The sequence below is a fragment of the Urocitellus parryii genome, chromosome 8 (assembly GCF_045843805.1).
Source record: "Urocitellus parryii isolate mUroPar1 chromosome 8, mUroPar1.hap1, whole genome shotgun sequence".
In the NCBI taxonomy this organism is placed as follows: domain Eukaryota; kingdom Metazoa; phylum Chordata; class Mammalia; order Rodentia; family Sciuridae; genus Urocitellus; species Urocitellus parryii.
The window spans coordinates 102330111-102353258 of record NC_135538.1 but is presented as its reverse complement, the minus strand read 5'-3'; the positions used below and the strand labels follow the sequence as shown (position 1 = coordinate 102353258).

At 33.8% G+C, this 23148-nt stretch overlaps 2 protein-coding genes across 3 annotated transcripts in view; one reads left to right on the top strand and one right to left on the bottom strand.

Moving 5' to 3' along the window:
- The window catches only part of Mmut (methylmalonyl-CoA mutase), a 33764-nt gene extending 31078 nt beyond the window's left edge, over nucleotides 1–2686 (bottom strand). The window contains exon 1 of the mRNA XM_026415285.2: nucleotides 2585–2686. The gene's annotated coding sequence lies outside the window, so the exon portion shown is untranslated. The remainder of the gene's footprint in view (nucleotides 1–2584) is intronic.
- A 134-nt stretch (nucleotides 2687–2820) lies between these two features.
- Nucleotides 2821–22045, top strand: Cenpq (centromere protein Q). Of its 2 annotated transcripts, none has more exons than XM_026415288.2 (9): nucleotides 2821–2942; nucleotides 9975–10082; nucleotides 10809–10863; nucleotides 12173–12293; nucleotides 12875–12943; nucleotides 15247–15376; nucleotides 19213–19323; nucleotides 19850–19927; nucleotides 20714–22045. In XM_026415288.2, exons 2-9 carry the CDS (start codon nucleotides 9981–9983, stop codon nucleotides 20843–20845), a joined length of 798 nt encoding a protein of 265 aa, XP_026271073.2. In that variant the 5' UTR covers nucleotides 2821–2942; nucleotides 9975–9980; the 3' UTR covers nucleotides 20846–22045. The 2 variants fall into 2 exon arrangements, with proteins under 2 accessions (XP_026271073.2, XP_026271071.2); XM_026415286.2 differs by having other exon boundaries at nucleotides 19213–19332.
- Nucleotides 22046–23148: the final 1103 nt, after the last annotated feature.

Below are 23148 nucleotides of genomic sequence, written 5' to 3'. Positions count from 1 at the left end.
TATGTATTCTCCTTCCTTCCTTCCTTCCTTCCTTCCTTCCGTACTGGGGAATGAATCCAGGGATTCTCTATCACTGAGGCACATTCCCAGCCCTAATTTGTATTTTATTTAAAGACAGGCTCTCACTGAGTTGCTTAGTGCCTTGCTTTTGTTGAGGCTAGCTTTCAATTCATGATTCTCTTGTCTCAGTCTCCCGAATCACTGGGATCACAGGTGTGCACCACTGCGCCCCCCTCTATGTATTCTTTTTTTTTAAATATTTATTTTTTAGCTAAAGGTGGACACAATATCTTTTTTTAAAAGAGAGAGAGAGAGAGAATTTTTTAATATTTATTTTTCAGTTTTTGGTGGACATAACATCTTTATTTTATGTGGTGCTGAGGATCAACCCAGCACCCCGCCTATGCCAGGAGAGCGCGTTAGCGCTTGAGCCACATACCCAGTCCCTGGACACAATGTCTTTATTTTCTTTTTATGTGGTGCGAAGATCGAACCCAGGGCCTCATGCAGTCCAGGTGAGCGCGCTACTACTTGAGCCATATACCCAGCCCCTCTATATATTCTTAATAACTAGCATAGAGTCTTACATTAAGTGATGGAGCCAATTTCATCACTTTACAGATATAGAAATTGAGGTTCAGAAAAATAAAGAAATAAAGTGGCTTGATCAAAATCCCATAGAGGAAAAGAGTAAACTGTTTATTTGAGTTACTGAATAACTTTAGAGTTATCCAGCCTCAGTATATAGAGATTATCATTTTAAACTATTTTATATGCAAACATCATTAATAAATTTATCATACCATATTATTTTAAACTGGTGAACCCACAAGGTAAATGAATTTTAAATTCTATATTCCATACCATTCCTTAGATTTAATGAAGCATAAAAGACTAACACTATAGGGTCATGAAATAACAAACAATTCACTAGTGGAAGTATTAGCTATAACTGAATTGCAGCATATGCAAATGAAAGAATTTTTATGTAGCTATCTAAATATTTAGGAAACAATAAAAATTAATTTTTATATCAAAAGTGACAAAAGTGGCTACTTATGGTAGCTAGTACAGAAAGGGATCTAGAGGGAACCCATTGAGGTGATAGTCTTGAACTGAATGCCAATTACATAGATGTATTGCATTTGTGGAAATTTATTAAACTGTGAAACTATAAAGTATATGCTTTCTATAAGTATATAAAAATAAATAAAAAGTTAAAACTAGGTTATGTATAGATTTTTTTGAAAAAAAAAAAGTAGACAAGCTCATAAAGAATCAGGGTACATCTTTGTAAATGCAATACACTCAAATAGGTAAAAAGTCCTTAGGACAAAGTCTAAACATAAATAAAATAAAAACAACTCTCATAAGTTTTAAAGGTATTATGGTTTTTATTTTATTAAGCCTGGGGGTCCTTGTCATCCATCTTTTTTCAAGCTACCCTTGTATTTACTAGCTTTAAAGATTAATGAGAAAAATTAACAAGCTATATCTGAACCATTCCTGCAGCAATAATATAAAAGGTAATTTGATAACTGAGACTAAATTGAAGATGGGAAGTACCACATCCATTTCACACAAAATACTCTGAACTTTTCTTCAACTTGGACAAATGACAGGAGAGAGCCTTGTAAAACAGAGACTTCCTGAAAACCAAATGGCAAATTGGGAAGGTTGGAAATTTTTTTAAATAAGAACATAACCACTATTGATGGCAATAGGACTTCTGAATTTTCTTAGAAGATGCATCAGGAAAGGCTTCAAGCATTCAGAGAAACAACATGCAAAACAAATATGATGATTAGAATGGGTTAAATAGAGGTGATAAAAATTCTTCCTCTCACCTTCAGAAAATATACCTAGGGAAAAAAACTCTGAACCAAACCATTTTCAAGTTTGACTGTTCATGTGAGTACCTAAAGAAATAGCTACCTCCATGTTCAGGCATTTTGGATTAGAGATGTCAGTTAATATTAGCAACTAAGGACGTGCAAATTAATATTAGCATAAAGAATTCATTAATTACAAATTATACTGCGTTAAATCAAGTGGCTTAAAACCTTGCATGCTTCCTAAAAGACCTCTTTCTAGACAAAGCCAAGAGCAAGTAAATATTTTACACTTTGCCGATTTAGACCTGTTTTTCCTATTCCATCTCTCACTCCTAACCCAACTACGTTTTGTCTCATCGCCTTTTTGGAAAAACTCTAATACATGAGCCGGAGACTAGAAGGAAGGCTGCCTTGGAGCCGGGGGGCAACCCCTCTGGAATCATAGGAAAAATGAGCTCTGCTTAATGGGTACTCCTGTGGCCCGAGCTGACAGCGACATTGTTCCTGAACTGAAGAGCACCTTTGCAGTGGTGCCTTCAAATACCCAAGGACCTGAATGAAAATTTAACCCTGAGAAGAAAGAAAGTCGAGAAAAGTGCTATCCTTTCCAGTATGAAGGAAAACAAAAAGAAGGACAGGACAGAGTAGGGGAGATAAGAGAAAAGGGGGTAGAGCAGAGACGAGCCAGAAAAATGAAAATGGAAGTATCTGAAAACCTGACCGGCTCCCAGGTGCAGAGCTCTACTCACTGGCGGACTTGTTGCTGACAGCTCTGTGGGAGAGGGCAGCAGACCCCACGCACACCGCTCCCGCCCCTCACTTGCCAAGAGGTCAACACGTCTGGAAGTCCCGGCAACAACGCAAGCGCGAACGACTCCTAGGCCAATCAGGGAGCCGAGGCTGACACCGCCCTCTGCCAGACCAATCAAATCACACGTTCTGCGAGCGCGCTTCTGATGACGTTAGGAGCAGGCCTGGACGACCGCCTTCTACTGCAAGCATTTCCGCTTTCTTCTCACGTTATTCCGGGTCTCCGGCTTTTGATTATTTGGGCGCGAAGTAGTCTGAGCTCAAGTTCCAGAGAGACTGAAGAAGAATCAGTCAGTGGTGAGTCGTGAATCCAGGTTAAGGGATGAGTTTCTAGCCAACGCGTTTATAGCAAACTCCGAGATTTCTGTTTGACGAGCGAGGCGGTTTTTCAAGGGGAAATGTCCGAAGTCCCAAAAAGTCTGCAACTCAGGAGCCAAAGGCTGAGGTATTTGTTTTTTTCTCCAGGGCGCGAAGCCGCGCACGGTCCTCACTGTGGTCATCCTCCTTGGCCACATTCCTGAAGGTCTGCGCAGTCGGTGGTGCAGCTTTAGAGAGCAGTGTCCGTGTTTCTTCAGGGGTCGTGCACCCTCTTGTGCCCTCTGGGTTGAGCACCCTGATTTGAGCTTCAGCAAGGTGATGGGGAAACCAGATTACGTGGGATACCTCCCTCTTTGGTGTACAGTCCGACTGCAAACTCTTCTTGGTGCCTTGTTTCTTTCTACTCCTACCTTACACTGTGAAAGCCTCGCTGAAGGTTTCCTGCCGTCGACACCAGTTACATTCCCTCTGACCTGCCATTGCTTTTGCCGATTTCTCTTAAATACTTCATTCATTCATTCTTCTTCTGGCTAAATATTTTATTGTAATTCAAATAATGGTTTCTTTAAATACTGTGTATTCCTACATGTGCACGCAATCAAATTTGAGGTATTCATTCAGTCATGTCTCTTTCATAGCAGTTACCACATGATAGATAGGAATTGCCATATCTGTTTCTAGTCACTATGACAAGGCTATGGTTTCCTGTGGATTCAGAAATAGGACAAAATTTCTGTTTCTTTTTATATACACCACAGTTATCTCAAGACGACTTTTGTTTATTGAGTTCTTACTGTAACCCAAGTATTGTTCTATGCACTTTATATGTTCTGTAATAAATCATTTTAGCCCCTCAGCCACTCTGATGTTAGTACTCTTATTAAGCTATTTTACTAATACAGAAACTGAGTTAATTATTTCAAAGCTATATAGCTTGTTAAGTGGCAGAGCTAGGATTTGCAGCCTGGACAATTTATTTATCCTCATCCCTGGCTTACTCTTAACCACCATACAGTGGTTATCAACATAGGGCGGTTTTGCACCAGGGGAAATTTCACAATGTGTGGAGACATTTTTGGTTTTCACTCTTTGTGAGTGGGTGGATTCTAGCTTCTGAAGCATGATGACAAGGAATACTTCTAAATATCCTACAGTGCATAGGATAGCCTCCTACAACAACAACTCCAAAAATTATCCCATACAAAATATTAATAGTGCTGAGGTTTAGAAACCTTTTATGTTGTGTTTTATGATCTCAAGTAAGTATTAAAACAATTCTTTCTAAAATCTTGACAAAGGACTGATTTTTTTAAAAAAATCTTGTCATACACAACTGATACTTTCTTAAAATACAATTTAAAATTTATTATTCAAACCCATAGACTGTACAACATCAGTAATGGACTATAATCTAAATTATGGATTTGGGTTGATATGATAAGGTAGGTTTGTTGTAGCAGCTCCAGTACTTTGGTGTTAGATGTTGATGGGGGAAATTGGAGTGGATTGGCATAGGCAGAGGCTATATGGGAACTCCCTATATTTACTGCCCAGTTTCACTGTAAAACTATAATTGGTCTAAAAATAAAGTCCACTCTTTAAATATTACACCAGAAAAATGAGATTCAAAAAACAAGGTCAATTATTTTATGATTAGACTTGACATACATAAAATTGCTTTTTCATATTTTATGGAAACTTTTATTATGCTCAATTTCTTTTTGTAGTTTTTATTAGAGCATTATAATTTATACTTAATGGTGGGACTCATTGTGACATTCATAAATGCACATAACATACTTTGATCAATCTCATTTCCCTGTACCTCCCCTTTCCCTACTTCCTCTACTCTACTTGTCTCCATTGTATTTTTTTAATTAGTGCATTATAAGTATACATAAAAGTGAGGATGATTGTGTATATTCATATATGGACATAGTGTAATTTGGTCAGTTTCATTCCACAGTACCTTCTCTTTCCCTCTTCCCTTTGAATCTCCTTTCTTACTCTATTATTCTCCCTTTTATTGTCATGGGATCACTTTTTTTTTCCATCTGTTTTCCACATATAAGAAAAAGAATTCAATCCTTGACTTTCTGAGTCTGGCTTACTTCACTTAACATAATATTTTCCAGTTCCATCCATTTACCAACAAAGGGTATAGTTTCATTCTTTATGGCTGAGTAAAACTCTATTGTGTGTGTGTGTGTGTGTGTGTGTGTGTGTATATATATATATATATATATATATATATATATATACACACACACACATTTTCTTGAACTATTCATCTTTTGACAGACATCTAGACTAGTTCCATAAGTTGGCTATTGTGAAATATGCTGCTATAAACATATGCATGTGTGTATCACCATAGTATACTGATTTTAATTATTTTGCATAAATACCAAGTAGTGGAATAGCTGTGTCATAGGATCATTCCACTGCTAGTTTTTTGAAGAATCTATACTGATTTCCACAGTGGATGTTCTAAATTTTAGTCCCATTAACAATATGAGACTTTTTCCTTACACTCTTACCAGAATTTATTATTTGTATTCTCTCTCTCTCTCTCTCTCTCTCTCTCTGGCACCAGGGATTGAACTTAGTGTCACTCAACCACTGAGCCACATCCCCAGCCCTATTGTATTTTATTTAGAGATAGGGTCTCACTGAGTTGCTTAGCACCTCGTCATTGCTAAAGCTGGGTTTGAACTCACAATCCTCCTGTCTCAGCCTACTGAGCTGCTGGAATTACAGGCATATGCCACTGCGCCCCACTATTATTGTATTGTTGATGTTTGTTATTCTATCTGAGGTGAGACAAAATTGCAGTATAGTTTTGGTTTGCATTTCCTTAATTGCTAAGGATATTGAACATTTTTTTCATATATTTCTTGGCCATTTGTATTTCTTCTTTTGAGAAATGTCTGTATAGATTGTTTGCCCATTTGTTGATAGGGTTATTCTGTTTTGTTTTTGTTTTTTAATGTTAAGTGTTTTTTGTTCTGTGTATATTCTGGATATTAATCTGTTGAAAGAATAGTTGGTAAAGATTTTTCTCCCATTCAGTAGACTCTCTCTACACTCTTGGTTTCCTTTGCTATGCAGAAGCTTTAATGTGATACCATCCCACTTGTCCATTCTTGGTTTCATTTCTTGAGCTTTAGGAGTCTCATTAAGGAAGTCTGTGCCTGTGCCTATATGCTGGAGTGCTGGAATATTGACCTTTTGTTTTCCTCTATCAGTTGTAAAATTTATGGTCTAATATTCAGGTCTTTGACCCACTTTCAGTTGTTTGTTGTGCAGGGTGAGAGGGATCTAGTTTTATTCTTTGCCAATTAATATCCTATTTTCCCAGCACCATTTGTTTAAATGGCTATCCTTACTCTCACATATGTTTTTGACTCCCTTGCCAAAGATCAGATAAATGTATCTATGTGGATTTGTGTCTGTGTCTTCTGTTCTATTGATTTACATGTCTGTTTTTATGCCAGTACCATACCTTTTTTGTTACTCTAGCTGTGTAGTATAATTTGAGATCAGGTGTTTTGATGTTTCCAGCCTTATTCTTATTGTTCATAATTGCTTTGACTATTATTAATATTTTATTCTTTCATGTAAATTTTAGGACTTTTTTCTAGTTGTGTGAAAAATGTATTTGATATTTTTGATGGTGTAACACAGGGTCATGTGAGTGCTGGAGGGTTTTTGTCTCATGCACCCAAAGAATGAAGTACACCATGATGAGGGTGAGAATTCAGTAGCAGATTTATTAGAAGCAAACAAGGAAAGCTCCTACAGCATGGGAGGGGTCCCAAAGAGGGACTGCCTAGGAGTATTTATACTGTTTTGATGAAGAACCAACCTTTCAGTGGAAAGTTCCCCTTTGATTGTTCTCTTTCTCTGTCTCAATTGAAGGTGCACAACTTTAATTTCTTATTCCCATAATGGGATTATTTAGTGTGTTTGTTTACCTGAATTTATCTGTACTTGTTCCTTAAAACAAAAGAATTGCTTGGGTTCAAAACAACTTAATGAGGTTAACTAATATTAGAGTAGTTAAGGAAACTTGGGGCAACAGCAGAATGTATGGGTATCTAAGCATGAGTGGGGTCTTCTACTCAGACAACCAAAAATAAAAACAAAAAAATCAAGCTTTAGCCTAGGGTTTTAATCTGGGGTTGTGGTCCTGCCTCAGTGGGAATGCATTGAATATGTAGATTGCTTTTAGTAATATGACCATTTTAAAAATGTTAATTCTGCCTATCCAAGAACATGGATGGTCTTTCCATATTCTAATGTCTTCTTCAATTTCTTCCTTTAAGGTGCATGCAGTGGTGCATGCCTGTAATCCTAGCAAAGCAGGAGACTAAGGCAGGAGGATCCAGGTTCCATGCTGGCCTGAGCAACCTAGTGAGAGTAAAAACAACAACAACAACAAAAACTGGGGAACTAGGGATGTGCTAGGGATGCTAAAAACTAGGGAACTAGGGATGCTCAGAGGTAGAATGATTCAGGGTTTGATTCTCAGTTGCCCTAGGGGAGTGTATGGGGGAGTAGCTTATAATTTTCATTATAAAGGTCTTTTAACCAAATCTAAATTTGATTAGATTTACACGGGGGGCAGGTACGTTCATTATTGCTGGATAGAAAAGCTATTGATTTTTGTATATTGCTACTTTGCTCAATATCAGCTCTGGAAGTCTGGTGGAGTTTTTTGGATCTTCTATGTGTAGTATCATATCATCTACAAATAGATAAGCTGATTTCTTCTTTTCCTATTTATATCCCTTTAATTTCCTTCTTTGTCTTAATTATTCATTACTAAAATTTCAAGTACTATATTGAATAGGAGTGGTAAGAGTACATTGAATACCTATACTTAAAAAATCCCAAATAAACAATCAATTGTTACATTTCAAGGCCCTAGGAAAAAAACTAATTCCAACTGGAAATAATTAAGATCAGACCCAAAATTAATGAAATAAAGAATAGAAAACAATAGAAAGGATAAGTGTAACATAAAGTTGGTTCTTTGAAAAGACATATAAGATGTATATACCCTGGTGAATTAACCAAGAGAGACAGAACACCCAAATCAATTAGAGATGAAAAAGGAGATATCACCACAGACATAGCTGAAATCCAGAAGATGTCCAGAGACTAATTTGAACATAAACATTTCAATAATTTGGAAAATTTAGAAGATACTGACAAATTTCTAGTCTCATGACTTACCCATACTGAGCTAGGAAGATAGAGAAAACCTCAACAGACCAAAACACAAGCAGCAAGATTGAAGTGGTAATAAAAAGCCTTCCAACAAGAAAAACTCATGACCAAATGGATTCTCAGCTGGATTCTACAATATCTTTAAAGAACTTGTGCCAGTACTCTCCAAATTATTTCCATGAAATAGAAAGGAAGGGAACCCTCCCAAATCCATTCTATGAATACAGTATCACCCTGATAATAAAATCAGGTAAGAATACATCAAGGAAGGAAAACTAGACCAAAATCCCTGATGAATATAGATGCATATATCCTTAGTAAAGATTAGCTATCCACATTTAAAAGCACATTAAGAATATTGTACAACATTATTAAGTTATTTTCATTCAGTTATGCAAGGTTGGGTCAATATATGTAAGCCAATAAATATAATCTATAACATAAATATAATTAAGGACTGAAGTTGCATACATGATCATTTTAATAGATGCAGAAAAAGCCTTTGATGGTATTCAGCACCAATTCGTGTTAAAAAAACGGTGTAGAACTAGAACAAGAAGGAACTTCATCAAAAGTTCTGTATACGTATGATACACCCAAAGCTAGCATCATAATGAATGGAGAAAAACAAAGCATTACCTCTGAAGTTATTCTCAATTTCTGTTTTTAAAGGAATTGCACCAATTTGAGAATCAAATTTAAAATAGTACTGAATTACATGTTATTGGGTAAAGAATATTAAGAGAAAGTGAATAACATCCAAACTGTAAGTGTAAAATGAGAGAGGACATAAGAGCCCATAAACTTTGGAATAAATGAAGTAGCATTTTTAGGTAGGCTTTGGGAAGAAGATGGCTCATAATCTGAGAGGATAGGTAAGATAGGGGAGAGAGCAGCTCAGGCAAAGGAACAGTGTATACATGAATGGCAGAATTACCAGTAGGAGAGAAGTATGTTTAGAAAAGGAATGGTGAGTACTTTATATATCCAGTATATGTACCTATAAACAATGTATGCATATATATATGTGTGTGTGTGTGTGTGTGTGTGTGTATACATATTTCCTGTGTACTATAGCTATCTTGTAACCTATTTACTCCTGTGGCCTAGTATAAGAATACATAACTCATTCCTCTATCAGAAATGAGTTTGGTGATAAAGGGCTATTAGGGAAAAGGAATTGTTCTAAGTATTCTCATTGACACCACCATTCCCATGTGTATTTTGTAGTTGGTATACTTTTGTACTCTTGTTAAAATGTACATAGTGTATTTAAATGTGACTTAAATCCTTATAAGTGTCAGGCTGTCACATTAATATCCACAAATATTCATTGATAATATAATCTTAAAAATTATCTTCTCCCATCTTTTCCATAAATTGAACAATGGGAAAACCCATTACTTAAAATCAGAAGATATTATTCTTTGATCTGACATTTTCTGACTCTTTATAATTTTTTGATATTAACATGGAGATAATGTATGGATGATAGGAGGTGAAAGATGCAAAAGCATTTTTAAATTATTATTAAAACCATCAAAATTGAAACAATTTCAAAAAATGAAATTGAATTAGATCTCCTGATATAAAAAAGCCAAATTATTTGTTTTAAAATGTATTAAAAACATATAATACTCTCCCTAAAACTTATTTAAATTATTATTTTTAAAGAAGGAAAAATTATAACAAAACGTTGTATTGGCTTTAGCATTTTTCAGTGTTCTTTTCATTTTTACACACTTTTTAAAACATTGTTACTCTTTTACTATGTAGATCGAGATGCCTGGTAAAGCAAATGCTTCTAAGAAGAAGTCTCAACAGTTGAAAAGAAGTTCAAAAAGAAAAATCGATAATGAGGAACTGGAGTTGTCCAAGAAACAGGTAATGAAAATATCAGGTCTTACCATTTAGTACTCTTTTGATTAGGAACATCATCTCTTGTATTTGAGAAAATACAAGAGGATCAGACTTCGTACAAATTATAAAATTCATCTCATAGTCTGGAAACCTTTCTAACATTTAGGAAGTTGTCAAATAAAAATTGTTACTTACTTCCAAATCTAAAAATAAACATTGACCATAGAATTCTTGGAGGAAGAAGGGTCCCTGGGGGTTTTGCTAAGATGTTTAAATGCAAAGGTTAGGAATAAAGTCTATGCGTTCTTATCACATTTCTATGTTAAAAGATAAGAGTCTGTCTTTTGGTGTAGATTTTTATTAGCATAGAGAGAAAATAGTTTGGGGGGAAATTTATAATTCTAACTAAATTTGCCCCCCTCCCTTTTTTTTTTTTTTTTTGTACCAGGGATTGAATGCAGTGGTGCTTAGCTACTTAGCCACAGCCTTTTTTTTTGTTTGTTTGTTTAATTTTTTTTTTTTTTTTTTATTTTGAGACAGTGTCTCACTAACTAGCCATCCTCCTATCTCAGCCTCCCTGGAATTACAGGCATATATCTAGCAGCCCTTCCCTATTAAAGAATACATGAATAACCAGCAACTTTTTTTCTACCCACAAGAGGGTATATGAATCCTCTTCAATATATATGACAAATCTATTGTTACGATGATATTTATCTGTTGTTTAATTCTGTGTGTGTTTCCTTTTAGGTTAGAAACACAGGAAAAAGAAATAAAAATCATCCAAAGAATTTGTCTTCTGAAGGTATTCCTTACCTATATCTTATCTACCGTGTAACTTTTTCAAGCCATGAACAAATTTTCAGCATCTTGTTTATTGATTCTGCAAAAGCTAAAGATAATAATAAATCCCGAAATTCGGAGTTTTGTAAGATATGGTTATTATTTTGGTCAACTGAAATTTTACTGTATATCTCCAACAAAATACCATCTAGGCTTCTATGCAACTAAGTTGATAGGACTAGAGAAAAATCATATCACAATCTGAATTATTACTGATCTATGAATAGAGACAAACCTACTTATTTCTCTTCAAGACAAATATGCTTTATGTTCTATCACTACTGTATAACTGTGTAGATTAGTTTTGAACCACTAAGTTTGTTTGGAATAATTAGTTTGAAGTTGTTGCTTTCTTAAACATTGCCTCTTTTTTTCCTTATGTGTGTGTGGGGGGGGGGCGGTGGTAGGGATCGAACCCAGGGCCTCACATATGCCAGGCAAGTGCTGTAGCACTGAGGCACATCCTCAGCCCCATTGAACATCATTTCTTCATTGGTATGATTTGTGTCTTTCCTCCCCAAAGATGAGGTTCTGGTTTTATACTTCCATAGGGCACAGTCCTTTTTTCTTTTGTAATGCTCTGCACATCTGTAATTTTTTAACATTGTTTTTCTTCAAACGGATATTTACAGGAGCCAATACTATGTATTCTTGTTTATTCCTTATAAGTACAATGTAATCCATACTGAACATCTATTTGTGGTTCCATTAGTCTGTTTTGTTCCAGTTCCGATGCAGTATTTGGTAGAAATCATTTTCTTATCTTAGTGAAGTTCTTAAGGAATTCAAGTCATTTCTGAGTACCAAGCTGTAATAATTATAGCTTAGTTCTTCAATTAAAATTATTTGAGCTGGGCACGGTGGTGCACGCCTGTAATCTCAGTGGCTCAGGAGGCTGAGACAAGGAGGATCGGGGGTTCAAAGCCAGTCTCTGCAAAGCAAGGCACTTAGCAACTCAGTGAGACCCTGTCTCTGAATAAAATACAAAATAGGCCTGGGGATATGGTTCAGTGGTTAAGTGCTCCTGAGTTCAATCCCTAATATATTTGAAGTTTGTATTCCAATATTAGTGTTTCAGTTAACATAATAGTAGGCAAAAAAAAAAAACCCTCGTATTCAACTCCTTGCACGTTATAGCTATGTAATAAAAGTGATTTTTTTTTGTTTTCATAATTCCCTTAACGTTTTTAGATTTTAAAAAAAGTAATTTTTAAGTAAAAACAAGCAAGCTTTATGAATTGACCAAAGTCTTTTTCTATTATCAATAACAGAACAAATAAAACATACTAATCTAAAACAGATAAAGATAGCATCCAACAAGAGAAAAACCTGGCAACTTCTTTCAAACAGTACCAGAGAGCATTTGCAAACTATGATAGAATCAGTAATAATGTGAGTATACAATTTTTCCTTTTAACTCATTTGGTTCCTACTTATTTGTTTCCTATAGACATTTTTTAAAATATCACTATATGTTAAAGTGATGGATTCCTTTTCTATTTCAGAAGAAGATAAATTTAATACCTTATGAGGGCATTAACCTTCTGCAAAAAGTCTTTAATTTTTGAAACTTAAGATTCTGTCAGTGAAATAAAAGTCTAGTCTTTGTGGCCTGATCTACTTTCTGTAAAAATTTTAATTTGTTCTGTCAATAAGGATGCTGGAAGAAATTGAGTTCAAAGTGATTCTTTCTATGGAAGCTACAATGCTACTGGGGATACAAAGAAATTAAGACAGAATTCTGCTATTGTAGAGCTAAATTCTCTCAGAAGAATGAGGCACAAAAATTCTTATAATACAATGATTTTTAAAATTGCATTATACTTTGGTTTAAAACATATTTAATATAAAAGGAAAAGTGATTGATTCTGCCTGTCTAGTAAAGAGTAGCACTAGAGAGGATTCAGAGAAAAAAAGTACACACATTCATTTGTGTTTTAAATAAATATTTATTTAAAATGTTTTTTTCCTAGAGCAATTTTGAGTAACAAAATTAAAGAAAAGGAACAAATACAATGTCATCTCAACTACCTGAAGATAAGGTAATATAGTTATGCAACTAAAAAATGACTAATTTTTTAAAGTCTGATTTTGTTTCTGTTGCTAAAATTGACATTTATGAAATGTAAGTTGTTGTTTTACTTTTTTAATAAAGTATATAGCTTGGAAATATGTGTTCTCACCTAAACTGCTGCTGCATTTGTTAATGAAATAATTTTAGTTTCAGAGAATTTGTATAAAATACCAAGAATCACAAAACTCTTATTGCCATGTTTCATTGTCCTATGTCAAAATTTGAAAAATATTTCAACTTTAACTTCTTTAGACTTCATTTTTAACAATTTGAAGTTAACAATTCACTATTGTATTTTTAACCGTTTTCTGTGGTTTTTCCGCCACTTCATGTTGTGTTATCCTTTTTGCACAAGGAGCAGATATAATTTTCCAAGATATTTTTACTCTTTATGTTGTGACAAGTCATTAACAGGTTTCTTTTCAAGTGTTCTTAAAAACCACACCACTGCCCATGATTTTCAGTGATTACTTTTCTCTAGTATTAGCACAACTATTCTTTTCATAAAATCTTGTTTTACATCTCAGTTTCAGGTTAGCCTAGAAATGTCTGTGAACTAGTATTTTATCTTCTATGAGTCCTTTGAGCACAAATTTTATTTCCTTTTCTTTAGTTCTCAACCCATAGTAGCAAAATAAGAGTGGGATAGAATGGGGTAGGTGAGGGTAGGAGTTTGTTAAAAGAAATTGAACAGATTAAAGAAGGACTACTGGAAGCAAGCTTATAAGCTTCATAAAGATATAATGGCCACTATTAAAGAACAAGGAGGATACCAAAAAAATTAATGAATAGAAGTATAATAAAACCAGCTATATAAACTCATAAGACAGTGACAAGTGTGATGACGCATACCTATAATCCCTGCAGCTCGGGAGGCTGAAGTAGGAGGATCACGAGTTCTAGACCTAGCCTCAGCAGTTTAGTTAGACCTTAAACAACTTAGTGAGACCACGTCTCAAAATTAAAAAAAAATTAAAAAGGGCTGGGGATGTGGCTTAGTGGTTGAGTTCCCCTGGGTTTAACCTCTAGTACCAAAAAAAAAAAAATTTAACTTTATAAGACAAACAGTGTTGCTTAGCATATGAATGACAATATCATAGTACATAATAATTGTTGTCAGAAAAGATGAAATTATATTCAACAGATAGGCAGTTCTCTTCATGTAGCTATGGAGATATATATTTCAAAGCCTGCCTATTTTCTTTACATTTTTACTTTCACAACTCACTTTCTTTAGTTACCAAAATAATCATCTTACTGATATTCTTAATTCTGACACAACAGAGTGCAGCATTAGAATCTATACCAGGTCCTAATTAGAAATCTGAATAAATATTTTTATAGCAGCATTTCTCAAAGTGTATTTGAAACACTTGTTGTTAAAGTTATTCTATGAATAACTATAATCTGTGACAAATTATATTTGGGTATATTAACATATCTCTACATCTGCCAAATTGATATTTACTACTGGAACCTATTTTCACATATTAATCTTGTTTCTGCTTTTCTCTGCATGCTATCTTCATTCTTTTAGTTCTTTTTAGCTATCAGTTGTTTTCTCTAGATTAAAAACGTAAACATACAGCTCCCTATAGTATACATCTTTCAGTCTTATAAAAAAAAAAAACAGGAAAAAAATACTTTTATCCCCTTACTTCAGTTAGAAAATTCTGGGATATAGTCTCAGACCCAGCTTAGGTAATGCGCTTCTTGGTGTTGAATTAATTTTGTGGTAAAAACTCTCATGTATGATTAATGTAAATGGGTTAAGTAGACTCTCTTAACCCAACAATTCACAATTAGTAATAGACTTATGTGCCATCATAGTTTAAAAAACATTTATAAGGGCTGGGACTGTGGTTCAGCGCAGAGTGCTCGCCTAGCCCGTGCAAGGCACTGGGTTTGATCCTCAGCACCACATAAAAATAAATAAATAAAGATATTGTGTCCAACCTCAACTAAAAAAAAATTTTTTTAAAGAAACATATATAGGTAATAAAAGGAAAATTTGATTTTAAAATACATGTAAGTTGTTAAGTGTGTAAAATAAAAAGTGTTCTTTTGGTGAAAAGCCGTGATCTGAGATAATTCTTCATAAATTTTACCAGAACTTTTTTGGGGAAGGAGGGACAGGAGTTTCTACCATAGTTTAGCCATTGTTAGTAGAAGAATTTTATAGCCTTTATGAATATCAGGACAGAAAAAAAGAGAGAGAGAGAACTGTTTGAAAACAGAAATAAAACAATCATATTTTATTCTATTCTTAAGATTACTACAGTTGTGTGAAACTATGAAAGTCCCTCCCAGAAAGCTGAAATATTTAACTGATGTTTCAAATCTACTGAAAATGGAAAAGGCACAAGAAACAGCTAATGAAGAAGGTTTGGCATTATTGCAGGTATGGAATTTGAATAGAGAATCCATAATTAGAAGGTTAGGGGGAAGAAAAAGAGACTTTAAAAAATATTTTTAAGAATTACCATAATATTTTTCCAGTAATAAATACTGGATTTGGGGTCTCTGAAGTTGAAATGTTTCTGATATAATTGTGGTGAAGTAATAGTCCTATTTTTGTTGTTGTTGTTGTTTTCTATCAAACTGTTTTAATATAACTGTCTTAATATTTTTAATTATAAAGTTATAGGAATTCATCACTAGATGCCATAGAATCTCAAAACATTAGTTTCATCCTGTATATGGCAAGAAGATATAGTCATTGTATTATTGTTATCATAGCTTAAGTGTATTGAGGGCTTTCTATATAGTTATATTTCTTAATCCTCACAGTAAGTTAGAGTCTAACCTTAATTATCTCATTTTACAAATGGGAAAAAAATACATACATTGTTACTTCTAATGGAACCTTAAAACAAACTGCTTCAAGTTGAGATGCTAATCTAATCGGTCTGACTTTAGAGCTTGATGCTTAATCATTATGCTATATTACTTCTTAACAGGAAATAACCTTAGCCATCTTGGTGAACTTTAAGAATTTTAATTTGTGGATATATGAACAAATAAGAACCTTAAAGAAGCTTATCAATTAATTACAAAAACTAAAACAATTTGGACCAAGTATTCTTTAAACATTTTTTTAGGTTTTTTTTTTTTTTTGTAGTTGTAGATGGACCCAATGCCTTTATTGTATTTGTTTATTTTTATGTGGTGCTGAGGATGGAACTCAGTCCCTCACGCATGGTAGGCAAGCGCTCTGCCACTAAGCTACAGTCCCAATCCTCCTCAAACATTTGAAGTAGTTTGTAGATGTGGTGATTAGGTCTTTGTTAGCAATTCTGATTGCAAGGTAGTAGAGGTAGTAGTGCTTTATGCAAACAATATATCCCCAAGAATTTCTAGCATTTTTTCAAAATTCTCAAGTAATTCATTCCAGCCTTCCATAGTTTTTTAAGAATTTAGTGGAAGAGATAGGAGCCACAGATCTAAATATATTATAAATAAATAGGGTTTTTTTGTTTTGTTTTTTGTTTTGGTGGTTGCCTCATTTATTCCTAGTGTAATACTACCTTTAGTTTCTACCCCCAGTGTTACTACTTTATCAGGGTGTCTTTTTAGTATTGGCACTACCTCCACCACTTAATAAACACTGAGATGATATCAGTTAGGTTATCTTTTTAAGATTCTAGTGAGGGCTGGGATTGTGGCTTAGCGGTAGAGCGCTTGCCTCGCACGAGCGGGACCCGGGTTCGATCCTTAGCACCACATAAAAATATAAACATGTTGTGTCTACCGAAAAACTAAAAATATTAAAAAAAAGATTTTAGTGAATAATAATGGTGAATGTTATTTTAATATTTAATATTTCCACAAATCAATTAAAAATATTCAGAAGTAGTAAGCAATAGTGTGATTTTTATAATACGGGGAAACATTTCTGTTTTACAGTTAAAATAATACATCCATGTGACAGAAACAAATACTGTCTAAGCCTTGTGGTAGTCAATTACTCAATGAAAGCACTACTGGTGTTTTGGGCAGAGTTTATTTACATAAGATGGTCTTCAAATTAGTAGTTTTTAAACTGTTTGTATACATTAGTTTTATGTTTCTTACTTGGAAACATTGCTTTTTCCCTCTGCAGCCTAGAGTTATTGTTAGTAATTTTCTGAAACCTGTTAATAGTAACACAAGTTTTACTCCTATATAACATGATTGATTATTTTGTTCTTAATGATGATGCTAAGGAAAAGGAAACTCTGAACAAAGTCTCATATTCTGGGAAGATGGCATTAAAACTGCTGAGGCATTGTTTTTTTAATCTCCAGATCTTTCATAACAATGGAGCGATAGGATTTCAAAATCAGCATAAACAAATGTTGAAAATGAGGAACAAAAATAGCATTCCTATAGAAAATTTTTAAAAAGCATGCCAAAAGGACAAGGGCACAAAACAGAAGAACACTAACCTAATATCTCAACTGAGTTGAAAGAAATTGAAAAAAATGATAGAAGGTGTGGGGAAAAAAATTGTAAATCAGTGTTAAAACTACTAATAAATGAAGTTACAGAATTCAGGAAAGAATTAGATATTTAGGTAAATAGTTTGCATTTGCAAGTTAAATTAGCAGAAACACTAAAGCAAATAGACTGAACAGATCATGTGTATGATTAAAAAGAAGATAAACCGAGAAAACAATTTAAATCATAAAAAAATGTTTTTTAAAGGAATTGAAGGGGATGGGTAGCGCGCTCGCCTGGCATGCGTGCGGCCCGGGTTCAATCCTCAGCACCACATACCAACAAAGATGTTGTGTCCACTGAGAACTAAAAAATAAATATTAAAAATTCTCTCTATCTCTCTCTCTCCTCTCTCACTCTCTCTTAAAAAAAAAGGAATTGAAAAAGAATGACAAAATTTTGATGAAGAAACAGCATGAGAATGATAATAATACTCAAAGAGGATAAGCAAAACAATGCTACAAAAAAATTCTAAAATTTTTTAATGAAAACTTTTAATCCTTATTATAGGTAACTTTTTTCTTTGTGAGACCCTATCTTAAAAAAAGGGGATGGGCAAGGGCTAGGAATGTTGCTTAGTGGTTAAGCACCTCTGAGTTCAATCCCTGGTGCAAAAAACAACAACAACAAAAAAAGAATTAAAGTCTTCCTCTGTGGAATTTGCATTCTAGTGAGTTAAATTCACAGTCTCACACTTTAGGCACTCAAGGATTGGCACACTTCTCCTGTAACAGGCCAGGCAATAAACAAGTTAGATTTTGTGGAACACATATTTTCCCTGTTGCATATTCTTTTGGTTTGGTTTTTAACTCTCATTTAAAAATGTAAAAACCATTTATAATTCTTGAAGTTTATTAAAGCTGTAATTGGCAGTTACCAATACCTGCAGGTGCACTTTTAAGAAAATAGCCATTTAGAATTTATATTTTATATAAATATTATATTTCTTGAAGAATACTGCTATAATTGCCAGCAGCAATTCTGCTTCCAGTATTTGCAGAAGAACATCGATGTAGCATTGGCTGTATTGCTGAACAGTATTAAGAGTTATTACCTCTAAATATTTTCTTTAAGATGTATTTAATTGTTCCCTAACTCCCAGAAGCATTGCTATCATTAACTGTTGCTAGGAATTTCAGTACAGTACTTAATACTCTTTAGAATTCTGGAAGCTAACTAATTCTATACTTGGCCTACAACCAGCTCATTCCTTTGTTTTTTCCCATACTCATTTCATTCATGTCTGTGGGAAACTGTCACTTTTTTTTATTACTATCCCAGCTCTAATGATCAGTATTGCCTTCTTTGACAAACTAAAATAGCAGACATGCAAATGTTCCTAACTAAATGAAAAAACTTTGAAATTAGTTTCTCTGCTACCTGAAGTTATATCATACGTAAGGAAGGCTGCTATATGTGCTTATTATCAGTTCTTGGACTCACATTTGGGTCCTCAAGGATCCTGATACTAGCAGCTTTAGTAAGTTTTTGAAGAAGCATTCATGGACATAGAGTGTATCTCCTTATTCCAGTAAAATTCAGTTTCATTTTAAGGCATTATTACATTGGCAAAACAGCTTTCTAGGAAGTCAGTTTTTTGAAAGAAACAGAAAAATTCAGTATTTTCTTCCCAAACTGTCTTAATATATGAGGTTTTTAAGACTATCTATATATGTATATGCATATATAAACATAGATAATGGAGTTAATTTGATAACATTTAATTTAAATATTAATTGTTTTTTCTTTCTGATTCAGGAAGAAATAGATAAAATGGTAGAGACCACAGAATCAATGACTGAAAATATTCATAGACTAAAGAACAAAATTCAAATTGTGGCACATGAGGTAGAAGAAGAGGAGGAAAAGGTAAAACAGGTAATTGCTTAAAAATATGTTGCTGAAAAAGAATGAAATTATGATATTTGCTGGTAAAAAGATGGAAATGGAGAAGAATATCATGCTAAGTGAAATAAGCCAAACTCAGAAACTGAAAGATCAAATGTTTCCTCTAATATGTGAAAGCTAGAGTAAAATAAAGGAAAGGGGGAGGAGAGGATAGGTTAACATAGAGAACCAATTGATTATAAATTAATAGATGAGTAAAAGGAAGTCTAGTAAAGAAAGAAAAATGGGAGAGAAGAGGGTGGAGTAGAGGAAAAGGAGGAGGGAAAAAGGGGCTCATGAACTGAAATTAGTTCCCATGTGTGTATGTCAGAATGAACCCAACTATTTCATGTAACTGTAAAGTTCTAATAAAAAAAGAAAAAATTGTATTGCTGGAATTTAGATATAATTTTTAATGCTTAAATTTTAATAAGATAACTTTGGAGAATAATAAAATGGTCAATATCTATATTTTCAAATAATGTCTAGTTTTCTGTTTCTATGTTAGATGCTTCAAATGGATTGTAGTGGGGTACTCTCTCTTCCAGAACTTTCTCAGAACAGTCTTAAAGCACCCACACTTCACGTAAGTACCCATTTACCCTACTGACTGTATCACCAAGTATGAATTCCATATATGTAAAATTATATCCTATTCCTTCCTTTAAAAAAGTCTAATCCTGAGAAAAACGGGCAAATCACTTATCTCATTTGAATGTATAGTTTGAACATATCTGCTTGTTGGTTCATATAGTTCTCTCATTCTTTTGGGGGGTGGGAGGTACTGGGGTTTGAACTCAAGGGCACTTGACCACTGAGCCACATCCCCATCCCTATTTTGTATTTTATTTAGAGACAAGGTCTCACTGAGGTGCTTAACACCTCACCTTTGCTGAGTTGGCTTTGAACTCACAATCTTCCTGCCTCAGCCTCCAAGCTGCTGGGATTACAGGCATGATCCACCATGCCTTGCTAGATTTCTCATTCTTGTCCATAGCTTGTTGGTAACATTTCATTGCACAGCTATACCAAGATATAATTGTGATGAAAATAAAGAACTTTTGTGTTACAGATGATGCTATACACACAGGAGCGTGCACACACACAAACACATACACACACACACTATTACAACTGTAGAATACATTTTGAGAAATAAATTTTAACAGTTGTTTTTATTTTATTTTGTTGTTTTTCTATCCATAATCCATCAATGGTGAGAGGAGCAGGAATAGAAAAAGGGAAAGATAGATTTGAAAGATGAATAGTGATTTGGGTGGTGGATACTTGACACTATTATACTGTTCTCTCTAAATAACAGGCATTTTTCATAAGAAAATATTAAAAACTGATTACACCATTTTACCTACAGAAAGAAATTTTGATGCTAATTCCAAACCAAAATGCTCTTCTAAAGGACTTGGATGTTCTTCACAGTTCATCCCAGATGAAGAACTTGTCAATGTTCATCGAAGAAGCCTATAAGAAACTAGATGCCTCGTAAAGAGTTTTTTTTTTTTTTAAGATTGTTTCATATTAATTTAATGTTTATGAATTTATAAAACTGTTAACTTATGATTGTATTACAGAGGCCAAAGCCTAGTATGCACTTAAAATTAGCATCTAATGTAGTCCTGAAAACTCTGTTTAGAGCAGCTGCTAAATCTAGAAGACCAATATTTATATTGTTGTATCTTGCAGTTATTTGCCTAAACACATAAAATAAGAATAGTCCTGACCTAATGATTTATAATGACTGTATGAAGCTCATTTATTGGTTAGCATATAATTGTCATATCGTGACTTCTTATATATAAAGTGTTTATGTATAGTGCCTAATGAATAATTATGTAAGTATTTGCTGTCACTCATTCTTTAGCTGATAGCTTGTTTTTGTTTTGTTGTTGTTGTTGTTGTTGTTTTTGTCTAGTCACCTGGAACTTGAGAAATTCCCAAATGCCTTCACTTTTACCTAACTCACAAACTTTTTGTGGAGTGATTAAGATTTGCCAGGTATCTTTAACTTTAAAAGTAACATCAAATTTTATTTCTTTGGTTGGTTAAGGAATAGATGTTGAATATTTATTTTCTGCCTTCATCAAAGTATAGTTTTATTTTTAAAAATTATTATTAAACAGGAACCTAAGCACATTTAGACCTTGAAACAAAAATCAACCAAAAAACTGTTTTGAGAAAGCTGAGTGTATAAGAACTGACTGCCAAAGGTAAACTATATTGAAACCTAAGAAGGCAGTGGACAAATTCAGGATTATATAAAATGCAGTTTATTAAAGACTGTAAAGAATCCCTTTACCCTACAGCAGGAGGAAGGTATCTCACAGCCAACCAAAATGCACCTTGGCTTTCTCAAATACTGTTAACATGTCAAAAGTCAGTCAAGAGACAATTCAGGTGTTAGTGTCTCACACAAATGCTTAGCTGACTAATGAATTTGCTTATTGTACAGAGTTTGGAATACATAGTCACCATGGTGACCACCAGGGTTACCTGGTAACCAGATGATGTTTACTACTTATGTGGCTATTGTCATTTCAAACTGGACCCCCACAAATCCCTTTCTTATAAATTTGTCCTTATTATGTAGTAAGCTTATTTGTGTCAATAAGTGATTGCTATAAATATATGAAAAAACTTTCCTAAGCCACTACTGTAAATTGTCTTAGTTCTTTTATCTGTTTGTAAAATAAATTAACTACCATTTGTTTTTGTGTCTGAGAATCTTTTTCTTAGTTTATTTAGAAGATGCCATAATTCTGTTAATATCTTCTAGGCAGAGACCACCAGGAACACATTTGTAGTTAAGCAGGTTGAAGTTAATGTTAATTGTAATGAGCACAATCACACATCTTTGGGATCTTGAAACACCTTAGTTAAAGGATCAAACACAATTTTCTCTTAGGAAGTAATGGTAAGGAGGATCAGTAATGGATTTTAAAGGGGAAGAAAGTCTTCAGGAAAGGAAGCTGGCAAAGCAACTAAATTCTGCCAAAGGAAGAAAATTTGGTTTAAATTTTTTGAGAGAGAGACAATGGATGTGTTACAGACTTTAGTGTAATGTAATCATTTAAAATTCTTTATATGAGCCCTTAGATTTGCCCAACTCTTAGTTGTGCATATCTAGCAAATAGGCTTTGTTTAATACGAGGCACCTGTGCTAGAACCTAAAATTAAGGGATTTACTTTTATTTGGTTGGATAGAATTTCTTGGCATTCTCTGTTTACCAAAAATACGCAGTTGCACCTGTCAAAATTAATTAGTATTTGAATGGTTTGCATTGGCTTAGTTTCTTAGCATAAGACTAAATCCACTCGTGTTTCATTTATCAAGAAATATTCAGAGAAAGGAAAAAATGAAAGCAAGAACAAACACATTTCTCAATTGGGCTTTAGCATGTCTAAAGGGAATAAGCTTGTTTTGTTTTCTAACTAGCTTTTCTTATCAAAAGTTGCTTCTATCGAATGTATTTCTTTACTTCTAAACTACGACAGAACCGCTTTCTCTTGGTTGGTCTAAGTATTTGTTTCCCTTGTTAACTTTCATTATAGGGCTATGAATGTGCTGTAACAACCATAAACAAAGATGGTTATACGTTTTAAAATTGTACAGAGAGAAAGATAATGTTTTTTAAATTCATAAACCACTATAGAGTAGTTCATTTCATTTAAAAACAAATGTGCTTTGGCCTATTTCATCCTATTTTTGCTCCCAAAGAGGATTTTTAAAATTAATAATGCAAATTTTCAAGTGGGACAAGAGGGCTATACAATAAAAACAATGATAAAAAT